Raw genomic sequence first — 12,714 nt, 5'->3', positions numbered from 1 at the left:
TAGCTTAAAATGGAAATAATTAAATAAAGTACATTTTTTTTTAAACTTCACGAACAGATAATATATATATAGGCTCTCTCTTATGATGTATGTGAGAAAATGAAATTGTTGTTGGCTTTGAACACAGAAATTACTACCACAGTGCAGCCGGCTGCCTGGCTCACCCTTGCTGGGAGTCATGTATCTCTCTTGTCCAATGGAGCAGAGAGTCACTGTGTCAGTCCTCACATGGCCTGATACTGTTTACATAATAGCCACATACCCAGTCACACACACACACACACACACACACACACACACACACACACACACACACACACACACACACACACACACACACACATACACAAACCAACACTGCTCTCCAAGGAGATGTATCAGAGCAGTGTGGCAGTCTGTCTGGCCCAATGGCTTGCTAGCTGTCACTTTCAGTTGCTGTTCAGTCTGTGTTTTTTACCCTCAGTCCATTCACTCTCTATGCTCCCCGAGTTTACCTTTTGTCCTACTGTACTGTCCCTAACTGACATACAATACAATTTATCTTGGTGACACATATTTTAATGTAACTGCTGCATTTTTATGTGTGCAAAAACAGCATATAGCAGTTTTCTTTCCCTCTGGAAACAACACTGTCTCTCATTCCAGGACTTTGAGAAATGTAGGCAGGTTAACGTTTATGAAGAGACGGTTGTTATTTTCTGAGTTTGGTGAAAATATCTCTAACTGGAATGCAGTCTGAACAAATGGATGCCAGAGCATGCCAAGCAGTGACCCAGAGTACCTTCTGCTCCTCTGAAAGAGACAAGCACATATTCTGTCATCACTGTTGGTCTGTGTGTGTGTGTGTGTGTGTGTGTGTGTGTGTGTGTGTGTGTGTGAGACCTCAGGCATCCTGTGAATTGTGTTGAGCAGTCAACAACAGTTATTTACAAATGTCTGCAAATCTTTTTGGGCATTTTGCTTTTATGCAGTGTCCCTGAGATGCCTAAGCAGAGCTTCACAGTTTGACATCATTGTTTCAAATTGTGGAGGTGCAGAGATCAGGTGTAAATAAAGCCTAGACCAGATAAAAACAGATATGTTTTCTGAAAATTAGAGTTGTGTTGTTGGTGTAGACTGCTGAATGAAAATTGTACACTGTACTGAATAATAAAAGAGGCATTTCATAATGCAGATTTCTTTCTGTGATGCAGAAAATGAAACGTTATGACTATAACTTCTGTTCCCTGAAGTGGAGGAACGAGGTACAACAAGGAACTGTTCTCTTGTCCCATTTGTCCAGCCTTTACTACAAAAAAATCCGACTTATAGCTGAAGAAGAGTCACATCAGTTGTTTTTAGCGTTGTTAGCTAATGAGCCAGCAGACAAGCTAATGCAAATAGTTTTATCATATCATGCTAGCTACTAGCTACTGGACTGTTACGTTTTCTGGTAATGTTTATTTGGGCTAATATCACAGTTAGCTAGATAGTCACTTGTCACTGTCACTGATAAATGGTGAAATAAAGGATAAGCTTGAAATTAAAGTTATTTAGATGCTGACACAAACAAAAACTGAAACAAATCTCACACTCATAGTTAGCACAATGTTAGAAAATGCTAATGTGTGCATGTTGCACTGATGGGAACAGACATCCTCATCACACACTAAGAAGGCTGTTCAGTTAATGCTTAAGAGCAGGGAACCTCCAACATGGCTTCCAGAGGGTGATTTACATAACATGAAATCCCTTTATTGAGCTCTTGATAATGCCAAATAATGTGTATTGAGAGCTAACACTGATTGTTTTTCATTCATTTCATTGTCCTGTTTACAGTAAATGTAGCTGTGTAAACCGTCCTCTGAAAATGTTTTTTTTCTCTTTGCTTCAATGTCTATCTTACAGCTGTGTACAGGTCATCTTCCCAGTCTGTCAGACGCCCCCAGTCACTACCAGGCAGTGTGTCGGGCTCTGTACACAGAAACCAGAGAGCTACGCACTTTCCTGGAGAAGATCAAGAGTGCCAAAGAGGTGGGTCCTTATCATCACTATGATCATCATGGCTGGGGGCGTGTAATTCGTTCTTTTCAAAGGCATGAGTTGCAGTTTAAGCCATCAGATATGTGTTTTAGACACACACAAAATACTGCAGATACAGGAAATTACAGGGAGTTATAGTGAAATATAAACTCATGCTTTATAATTGCAGTCTCATTCAAAAACACTGCCTAAAGTTGCTGCACAGGGCATTCCTCTCACATAAAGGGTTACAGGATTATCACTGGCCTTTACGGTGACTATGAAGGACATAGAGAGGCATCACTTCAGGAGATTTAGCACTGTGACCTTACATGCCCCATGCGCCCTGATCTGATTCTCTACTCTGTCTGTACCACTGCCAACATCGGGTAACATTTACATTGTGAAGCTGCTGGTGCCGATGGTGAAGGCAAGTCCCTCATATTCACATGATGATTATATTCTCTCATTTCTTGTCATTTTGTAAATACATAGAAGCGATTTACAGTATTTGATGACTGTGGTTATGTGAACCTAAGTGAAAATATTAGGTACAAAGAAAATAACTCTTATGTAATAACTGTAAACCAGTCGAAGTGACTGTGCTTCCATGATGTCAGTTTTTCTCTGTGCTGCTCTTGTATTAAAGGTTCAAATCAGGAAACCAGCGGAGCATAACAGTCATGTCTGAGTCTGACATCTCGTCTGCTTCAGTAATAAACCGTCACTCCGGAGGAGGGGCTGGATTGTAGCGTGTAATAGGCATGGACATAACAGATACACAGAGATGAGGACAGCAGTCAGACAGTTTCCTGCGTGACAGAGCAGAGTCAGTCAGCTGATACAGAAAGGCGTCCATGGTAATATGTGTGGATAAAGAAATGAATGGACACATCAGTGCACAACCTATATTACTCATGCTATGACATAATGCCCAATAACTCTGAGGTCAAAGCCCACACTTACAGCTCATTCTTTTGATTTTTATGCATCACTTATTGCTTATAACATGTAGAAATAAACTGACAAAACCTGACATGTGGTTTAGATTGTCTCCAGTTTAGATTTACTCAAAGTAAAAACTCTAATAAAACATAATGCACAGAAAAAAACAAGTCCCTTAAAAGCGTCTTAAAAATGTTTTAAAGCTCTGAATTGATTGCCTCAAAGTTCCCTTAATTTGCAAGATTAGAGGACTGTCTTTAATAAACCTTAAATAAACTGACTTGAAAAAACCTTAAATTAAGCTATTAAAGTGCTTAATCTGTAATATAATAGTAGAATGAAGGGCATAAGCAACAATTTATAACTTAATTGGGGTGTTAACAATTATATTTAGTTTTCTTGCACCAAAAGTTACTTACTCAATGCCATTCCACCTAAATATTCATATGGAAAGTTTAAGATATGTTCTGATGTTTTGTTCCCTAATGTATATATGGTATTATCCCAGTGGTGATTGGTCAAAGTCTTACCCTTCCTAGTGAATTATTGTGACATGCAATAGTTGTTGATGAGGAGGAAAAGTAGAGACAACCTTAAGTATACATCCATGAAAGCTATTGCATAGTTTTGTGACATCAGCACCCAGATATCTTCATCTTATCAGTTTAAATCAAGTTTTTTAAGGTGTTATCATATAGATTTTTTAATGAAATGATAACATTAATTTGAAGTATCGCTGAACAAGTGCTTGGATGGTTACAATGCTGATAAAATATTATGTTTTCTGGTATATTTGTTAGGTATTGGTTGTGATAAATCAGGCTGATGGAGGACCTTTAATAATTATTTTTCAGTTCATTGGTGTTGTCCCTGACAACAGCTATAAACTTTAACAAGATGGTATAAGTGCTGTTTCAGGGGATTTTTAGAACTTGGCAGGGAAAAGCCAACATTTTTTCAGGGTTTTTTTCCGGTATTAGCACAAAATACCAGCTATCAACAGCATTGACACAAACTGGACTAGTATACGTCACTACTGCTGTAACGTCCTAACAGTCCGAGGCAGCTGTGCAGTGTGTGGATGACGGGCCCTGCTCTCACACCCTGCAGGCTGACAGGTTGAAGTGGGCTACTTTGAAGAAGGAGTGACGCGTGTGTAGTTTGTGTTGGACATAGATGACAATATCTGTCGACATGCTGACTCTCATTCTGCCAAAACCACTGAGGTCAAGTCCCCACAACTAAAAGTCATTTCTGAGGGTCCTATAATCGTGGTAGGTGGGCCTGTGATGTAACATGTTTCCAAGTTGTTCACATACCATGAAGGATTAAGGCTTCCCACAATACATTATTGGTATGGGTCATATGTTTATATTCAGGGTGTGTCAGGTGATTTCCAATTATTACCTTTAGTTGACTTTTTCAATGAGTTAGAATGCACCATAATTATTGCTTCCTACTTGATAAAAAGGCTTGAATAGTGACTTTGGAAAAATTAATAAGAGCTGACAATGTGATTCTCTCATCACAGATGCATTATCGGCTTATTTTCATTTACCCCAAGTTCACATTCAGGCTTTTCCTCTGAACACAAAGCTGTATCTTGTTGCTGTACATTTTTCTATTCTTCAACTCATTCATTAAGATCAAGTACAGGAGTCATTTTGGGCTTTCATTCTGCTCAGGAGCATTTTGGAGCTCAGCTGTGGGTTGGAAAACTTCCCGTGAGGAATGGTGTGTGTGTGTGTGTGTGTGTCTGTGCACCACCTCAGGGTTCCTTCCTGCTATGCACTACTGCGGCTGCCCTTTTACTGTGTGTAATGCATCTGAATGAATAGAGGGGATTTGGTAGGTTACATAACCCTCTGTTAGGACAGAGAGAGGAGAGAGAAGACTCTTATTGCAGGGTGGAGAAGGCTGAGAAAGAGGCGTTAAAAACAAGCAAAGTAAAGAGGTAGCATTTAAAAACACTGGCACCATCATTATCTTAATCATTTAATATTTTCTTAAAACAAAAATTATTTTTAAAGAATCACTAGTAAAAGGAATCCATATTAAGTAACACTTAGTACATTTATAATGTAATACACAATTTACATTGTAATTTCATATGAATGAGGTACCAATGAAATACTCAGTGGTTCCTACTGGTACGATATGAAGTGTTGAAAGTGTGCTCCCCTTTTGATGCCTTAATTACACAGAACTGTATGAACAAGGTTGTTAACACCATTTACCCAAACCTCAGTTTTGTTTGCCAGTACAAACATACTTTGTGTATGATTTATTGCTCCCTTCCTCTAAAATGCCCAAATGTTACTCCTTTTTTCCCCCCTAGCCTTGTTTTCTTCCATTTCACCTTCATTTAAGTACCAGTAGAAATCAGTAAGTATTTTATAAGTACCTGATTCATATAATGAAATTTTTGTGTAAATCGTTATGTTATAGGTGTTATAAAGGGTTAGGGGATGAAATGAGATTGAAAGACCCTCATGAAATTAACATTGTATAATGTAATCTAAAATAAAATGTCTATTATTATATCCTACTTTTTATATATCTTCCTCTTTTTATAGCCACAGTAGTGTGTCTCTGTGGATGCATATGGATCCAGTCTTTATTCCAGACTGTAATATCTCCACAACTATTGGATGGGTTGCTGTGACATCTGGTACAGATATCCATCATACCCAGAGGATGAATCCTGCTGATTTTGGTGATCCCCTTACTTTTACTGTAGCGCCACAATGACGCTGACATTTCTGTTTATTTATGTAATATCTCAACAACTATTGGATGAATTGTCATAAAATTTGGTACAGACATTCATGTCCCCCTCAGGATGAACTGCAATAACTTTAGTGATCTTTAGTTTATTGTAATGAACTTTTCATTTAAACTGCAAATTAGCAAATGTGCATAAATTCTTGTGAAACAAACGATACCTGTGTACATTTGCCTGATAATGTGTTTGTGGTTCATTATATTAAAAAAGACATTGAAAAATGCAATAAACATAAGTAGGAAATTATAAGACGGAAGTCAAAAATAAGCTTGTCTCTAGATTCTAAAATAAAGTAGTACATGTGACTTTGCTCCAGTGTCATCATCAACATTATGAAAGAGTGAATTGCTGTGAAGCCTCGTGGTGAACTGGTAAATGTGAGGCGAGGTCAGTTAGGCCAGTATTTGTGTGTTTATGTGTGTCTATGCATGTGACTGTTCCTGTGATTGCATATTCATGCCCGCATGGATGCACACACAGATGAGTGGGAGCAGCATGTGTGGGTGTGTTCTGTGATTTTGGCTGTTTGGTAATGTATGTATGCGTCTGTGCCTGTGTTTATCTGATACACAGCCTGTGTCTCCTTGTGTGTATGTCCATATATATGTGTGTGTGTGTGAAATACCCAGATGTAAGATCAGCTGTGAGCAGCCCATTCCCCAACCCCCCACCTCCCGGTCTGTATGGGAGAGCTCTGTCAACCCACAGGGGATCCGTCTTTATCCGTCCACCTCTACTAGCCATCGCTGCCAAAGAGATGCTTTGTCTCTCCACAAAGATGCCGCCTACTGCTGGAGATTCAAAGAAAAGCAGCTAAATTAGTGGTGATTCACAGAAACAACTCTGGCTCCTATTTGCTCACGGATCAGTGCTTCTAATCAGCTATTGAGAGAGAAAATGAATAACAGACAGAGAGAGCAGGATTACTGACTGGAAGAAATGAGGTTGTAGATGCAGTTGGTAATTGGCCTAATTATTCATGTGAACTTACAGGAGCAGGACTGTTGGTCTTGTCCACATGAGGGTTGCTTTGCATGATTTAATTAAAATACTGTCTCCATTATGTGCAGAGAACACTGCTCAATCAGCCTTTTGAAATGGAAATATGTGGCTTTGATGTGATTTCATGATGCACCACTCATACCAATGAGATAATGGTGATGAAAAGCAAGTGAACTAATCTCTCTTTAGGCTCTTCACTTGCTAGATTAGCACTGATGGGCTGTTATAAATCATTAAACACTTCAGTGTTACCTTGTGACAATGGAGTACTGTACACACTGTAGGCATGCAGAGTTATGATGCAGCAAAATGCATTATGTTGTGAGCGATATTATGTAACTGATACATTGAGCCTACAGTCCAGTCGCTGCAGCTGTTTCCCTGGCAGGATGATAGTGAATTGTGATTTCCCTGGTGGGTTGAAGTCTTAACTCTGCCGTCAGCTGGGCAGGCTCCCGTGACTGTCTTATCAAACGCTCCTCCGCTGTGACGCGACAACCACAGTCTCACCACAAATATTAACCAGGGGGAACATGTGTTCTGTCTCTCTGTCCTCGGTCACAGTTACACAGGCATACTGACGTCTTGTTGAACTTTTAAACCAGCAGTAGAGGAATGCACGTTAGCTCACTGCCTTGTGTTCCACAGATAGGCTGTCATTCAGAATTGACTGTTTTACAACACTTTTAATGGTGTCACGTTATGAAGGTTCACACAGGTGTCATGATGGAGGAGCTTAGTGTTGACTGCCTGAAAACGGGGACGGTGTTTTTTTGAAGACACATTCATTTCAAGAACTATAGATTTGAACATAATGTGCCTCGCAACAGACATTTTGACTCAACATAGTAGGAAAAGCACAGGTGTTACAAAGAACATTAACAATAGCTCTGCTCTATTCAAGTGTCCCGGTAAGTCATGACAGTGTGACAGTGAGCATGCCCAAATGAGGACCCTGAAACTGAAGCAGCTAAATTCAGCCATCATTCATTTTATTATTTCAACTTGTTCTTTTCCTACTGTGAGATATCAGTCTGGAAACAAGACTGGGGGCCATGCTGGCAGCTCTGTGAAGCTATAATACTCATTGTAAAGAAAACTTAACTGTATGATGAATAAAAGCTGAGGTCCAAAGTTTGATCTATAGCAGTTGTGGTGAAATAAATGTAAAAATGTTGTCACATGCTCACAGTGACATTATTAACATGCTAATGTATATCAGGACATGTTTATCATGGTTGTTGTTTTAGTTTCATGACATGTGTAATAACATAAAGCCAAAAGTACAGCTGAGGCTGACGAGAATTCATTTCGCAGGTATTTGGTTCTTTCATCCTTTTCTTTTTAGCCTCTTTCTTTCCTGTGTTTGTGATTTCTTCTTTATAATCTAACACAGTCCTTCTGTTTACACCAGAACCTCCGTAAGATGGAGGAAGAGGCGTCAGAGGAGCCTGGTCGAGACCTGAACGAGCTACAGAATGCTGACTGGGTAGGCAACTAGACTCTTGACCTCTGACCTCAACCGGTCATTTTATCTGACGTCTACTCAACTATCAAGGTCTAACAGGGGAAACAAAGTTCCTTTTGGTGTCATAGAGACCATAATCATACCATAACCTCATGTTGATTTGGTTCTGCATAAGAAATCTTTATGAATGCATGTGCCGCTCCAAATAGGCAGTGATAAAAGAACTTCTCAGGAACCATGTTGAGAGGGATAGAACCACTCCCCTTGATGAAGCCTCCTTATTCAGTGTGCACAGAGAGGTTAGAGCACAGATGATTGCTATTGTCAAATACATTCATATCCAAAGGGTCGTGGTATTTTCTGCTTCCCCTCTCCCATGCTGCCCTTTGCTTCTTCCATCAGGCTCGATTCTGGGTTCAGGTGATGAGGGACCTGCGCGAAGGAGTCAAGCTGAAAAAGGTGCAGGAGCGCCAGTACAACCCTCTGCCCATCGAGTACCAGCTCACTCCCTATGAAATGCTCATGGACGACATCAGGTCTAAACGCTACAAACTGCGCAAAGTCATGGTCAGTGTCCAGTTTGGCCTCTTGCTGCACTATTGTTCCAGTTCCTGCTTGGAAAAGCTTGCTACACTGTTGCATAATAATTGTTGGCCGGGGTGATTCTCTATTGGAAACCAGTGTAGTGTTTGACTTTCTCTGATGTGGTCATCGTTTTCATGCCAAAAGATATATTCATGTAATAATGACATACTTTTCTTGTTAATTTCTACATACTTAATTATTCTGTTTTAACAAGAAACATCTCTCATTATAACAACATACCACTTTGTCTTGTTGTATAGCAAAACTTTCTTGTTATTTCACAAATGGTACATGATAAGTTGGTAAGCTGGAACTACACAACACTTCAATATGTCCTTAAAACAAGAAAAAGGCAATTTCTTGTATTCATTTGGTATCTAGTAATAATGAGGAAATATCTTGTTAAATATAAGTATTATGTTAAAATGAGAAAGGTTTCTTGTTTAAGAAGAAACTGTACACATTTGTTTGTCATGGTGGCAGCAATATGCTGCTGTAAGTCACCACTCAGAAAATGCAGCTACATGGAAAATATGTGACATTGCTGATAGTAAAGCTGAAACAATCAGTCAATTCATGAATTAGTTGTTTGACAGAAAAGTAATCAGCAACAGCTCTGATCGTCATTTAATCAAATAAAAATGTCAAACATTCTCTGGTTCTAAATCCTCTAATGTGAGGATTTTGCTGCTTTTCTCTGTTTTATATGATTGTCAATTGAATATCTTTGCTGTAGTTTTGGTCAAACAAAATAAGAAAACATAAATTTGGATTTTGGCTCTGTGGAATTGTGATGGACATTTATTACTATGTTTTTTTTTTTACATTTTATAGACCAACAACAAATGTATTAATCAAAAACAGTCAACTACAAATGAATAAGTGTTACATTGTTAGTTGCTGCCCCAGATGATAGTTGAGCTTATGGTCATGGGTTTGGTTGTTCAGCAACAGGCAATTCTACATTTTATTAGAATTCATGATCTTTCTATTTTCAGCGAGTGACTCTTTTGTAAGGTCATAGGATGAAGCCATTTCTGTCTTCCTGTGTCTCTTATTTTTACCCTGTTGTGTTGTTTCTGTTCAGGTGAATGGAGACATCCCTCCCAGGTTAAAGAAGAGCGCTCATGAAGTCATCCTGGAGTTCATCAGATCCAGACCACCTCTCAACCCTGTGAGTGGAACCAAAGGCCACGCGCTTAAATATCACAACCCCGTTCTCGTGCAGCCTGTGAAAACCTTTGTTAGAGAGAACAGACCAGTGGACTGTCTTTAAGTGAGGATATCAATAAACATTCAGCTAGAGCGGTGGTTCTCAACCTTTTAGACTTGTGACCCTTGGTCAGCTGTATCATATGTCTATCAGTGGTTCAACCAAAGAAATGAAATGTTCCCTTGTTTTATTTGAACACATTTTATAAGCTGAAAGATATAAGATTATCTAGTAATTGAATAGAAAAAAGTAAAAAGATAACATTGTTTTCAAGGCTCTCATTCTGTTTATCATCTCAGATCTATAATGTGATTGTTTGTGGGCATCCGTCCTGACCTCTGGGCTCCTGAGCAAGAAAATGCAGATTTGACATAGTTCATGCTGATGTATGCTGCAAAAGCACACTGTACTTGACTAATTTAAGAATTGTCCAGAACTTAAAATGTTATACAAAAAAAATTCTAGACCTATTAATAGGATTTACATTAAAACTGAAGTAGGTAAAACTATTTGTATAATACCATCATATAAAAAAGTGTAAGAATTCTCTTTGTAAAACATGAATATTGCTGCTATTCAATTTGAGTCTCACTGCACTGTGAATTCAGTGAAATGCTGTGTTCATCAGTTCTCTGTTGATATAAATCTTAGAGCAGAAATAGCAGGCGCTGTTTCAGCAGAGCGCTGAGGTGAACAATCAGTCGTAGGAGATATGAGGAGGTGGTGAGGAACAGGCCTGCTGGCTATAACGCTGTTTGTGTCGGTTATTGCTCTCCACCCTATTTACTTTTTGTCATTACATATCTTTTACCCTCCATCAACCTTTGGCAGGTGTCAGCCCGTAAGCTGAAGCCACAGACACAGCCTCCTCCCACGCTGCATGAGCGCATCCTGGAGGAAATCAAAGCAGAGAGGAAACTTCGACCCGTGTCGCCCGATGTGGTCCGCAGGGGAAGGCTGGGTAAGATTCTGAATGACTCTCTGTACCTGCCGCTGCCTTTTTACATTTGTTTTACACTTAACACAAGTACACTCTCATGCACATGAAACCATACTTCACTATGAAATGTATTTTTCAAGCTGAAGTATGGAGCTTATACTTGCAGCTGCTGGACATCATGTGCAAATAAATTACAAATCAACAGTAGTGTCATTATTATGATCTATGTTTAAGCACTTTACTACTATTATTTGTGCCTCTGCTCTCTGCTGTTGCTAATGCTGCCTAATTTTTCACATTTGTGTTGCAACTAACGCCTATTATTATTTTGTTTACTATATTGTTTGCAATATAGTGAAAGTTGTACTTCAACAGTAATGCTAAGTGTCTGCAATTCCATTAACGCTAATAACACTAACCCTGCTACTGTTTCTGAGTGTCAATAAGCTCTCACCATTGGCTGTGGCTTATTTGAAATCCTATTATCTTACATCATGAAAGTAATTATACACTACAGTGATCTGAAACTAGAAAATAAGCATGCTATATCCCTGAATTTCTTGCCAAATATAAACAGATTACTTACTCTTGTGTGTTAAATCTTGCCTTAATTTGCCTCCTAATCACAAGCAATAACTGTCCGTTGCCATGACTGTTTCTCGTTGCAGTAATTCGGCCACTTAGCATGTCTTTCAGTTTTGATGCGTCAGGTAAAGTTCTCCTTACTGCTTACCTGGCTTTTTTTTTTTCAAAATCTTTTTCTGTTTTTTTCCTTGTTGTGGCTGCTCATCTGCTCTCATAGCTTTTACACACACACACAAACAGCACACTGTGCACACGTTTCATGTCATGCTTCAGTGGTTGGTGATGGTTGGCTGTCATCTGTGGAGGTGAAACATGGTGATGGGGGACACTGGTCAGTAGGACACAGATGAGAGAGAACTGATGAGTGACACATGTGAGCAGAAGGACACACAGGATTTTCAATCACAGCACAAACATCGAGCAGGAGTCAGGAACACTGATGACACTCAGGTCCTGTCCTGTTTTTTCAAGGAACCTTGTATGTGACCTGCGGGGGGGGGGGGTTTACATTTCGCAATTAATAACTTTTACTATTTAGACCCTTATTGTATTTAAGAAAATACAATTGAACCGTTAAAGGAATAAATAAAAACTGAAAAATTCAAGTCCAAAATTTTAGAGATTATTTTTGGTGGGGTACATCAGGGGATTGAGACTCATGACCTCTCAGCATTTTAAGGCTACGGCCCTGCAGCTAATCAATGTTCTTTTCTTACCATCTTCGAAAACCTGCTGTAGTGACATCTCAAGTACTGCAATTAGGTATAATTTTAAGGTACTTGTACTTAATGTGAGTATTTCCAATTTATGCTACTTTATTCTTCTACACCACTATATCTCAGAACATTGTACTTTTTTCTCCACCACAGTTATGTCAAAGCTATAGTTACCAGCTGCTTTTTGAGATTTTACGTACAAAACATGTGATCATCATATAAAATATGATACATTGTTATAGGTTATACTACCCAGCAATATATAAAGTAGTCAAAATTACATATTAATGCAGTAGTGATATTGATCCAATAACTGTATATAATAATATATCACAGACAGGGGCCATTCTTCATAATGGGGACTTTTACTTTAGATACTTTAAGTAGATTTAGTATACAATAAAACTACTTCTGTACTTTTACTTAGATAAATGCAAGAACTTTACTGTACTTGTAATAGAGTATTTTTAAGTG

The 12,714-nt window shown here is 38.8% G+C and overlaps 1 protein-coding gene across 2 annotated transcripts in view; it reads left to right on the top strand.

Moving 5' to 3' along the window:
- spire1b (spire-type actin nucleation factor 1b) overlaps positions 1 to 12,714 on the top strand; it is a 40,635-nt gene that overhangs the window by 16,443 nt on the left and 11,478 nt on the right. Inside the window, exons 4-9 of one of the 2 annotated variants that reach the window (XM_067602381.1) lie at positions 1,888 to 2,013; positions 8,148 to 8,222; positions 8,411 to 8,500; positions 8,604 to 8,768; positions 9,874 to 9,960; positions 10,831 to 10,960. In XM_067602381.1, coding sequence (XP_067458482.1) covers positions 1,888 to 2,013; positions 8,148 to 8,222; positions 8,411 to 8,500; positions 8,604 to 8,768; positions 9,874 to 9,960; positions 10,831 to 10,960 — 673 coding nt within the window. The remainder of the gene's footprint in view (positions 1 to 1,887; positions 2,014 to 8,147; positions 8,223 to 8,410; positions 8,501 to 8,603; positions 8,769 to 9,873; positions 9,961 to 10,830; positions 10,961 to 12,714) is intronic. The other variant, XM_067602382.1, reaches the window with a different exon arrangement.

Source organism: Thunnus thynnus, chromosome 10 (genome assembly GCF_963924715.1).
Source record: "Thunnus thynnus chromosome 10, fThuThy2.1, whole genome shotgun sequence".
NCBI classification, from domain to species: domain Eukaryota; kingdom Metazoa; phylum Chordata; class Actinopteri; order Scombriformes; family Scombridae; genus Thunnus; species Thunnus thynnus.
The sequence above is the reverse complement of the archived record's forward strand: the minus strand, read 5'-3'. Positions and strand labels throughout refer to the sequence as shown.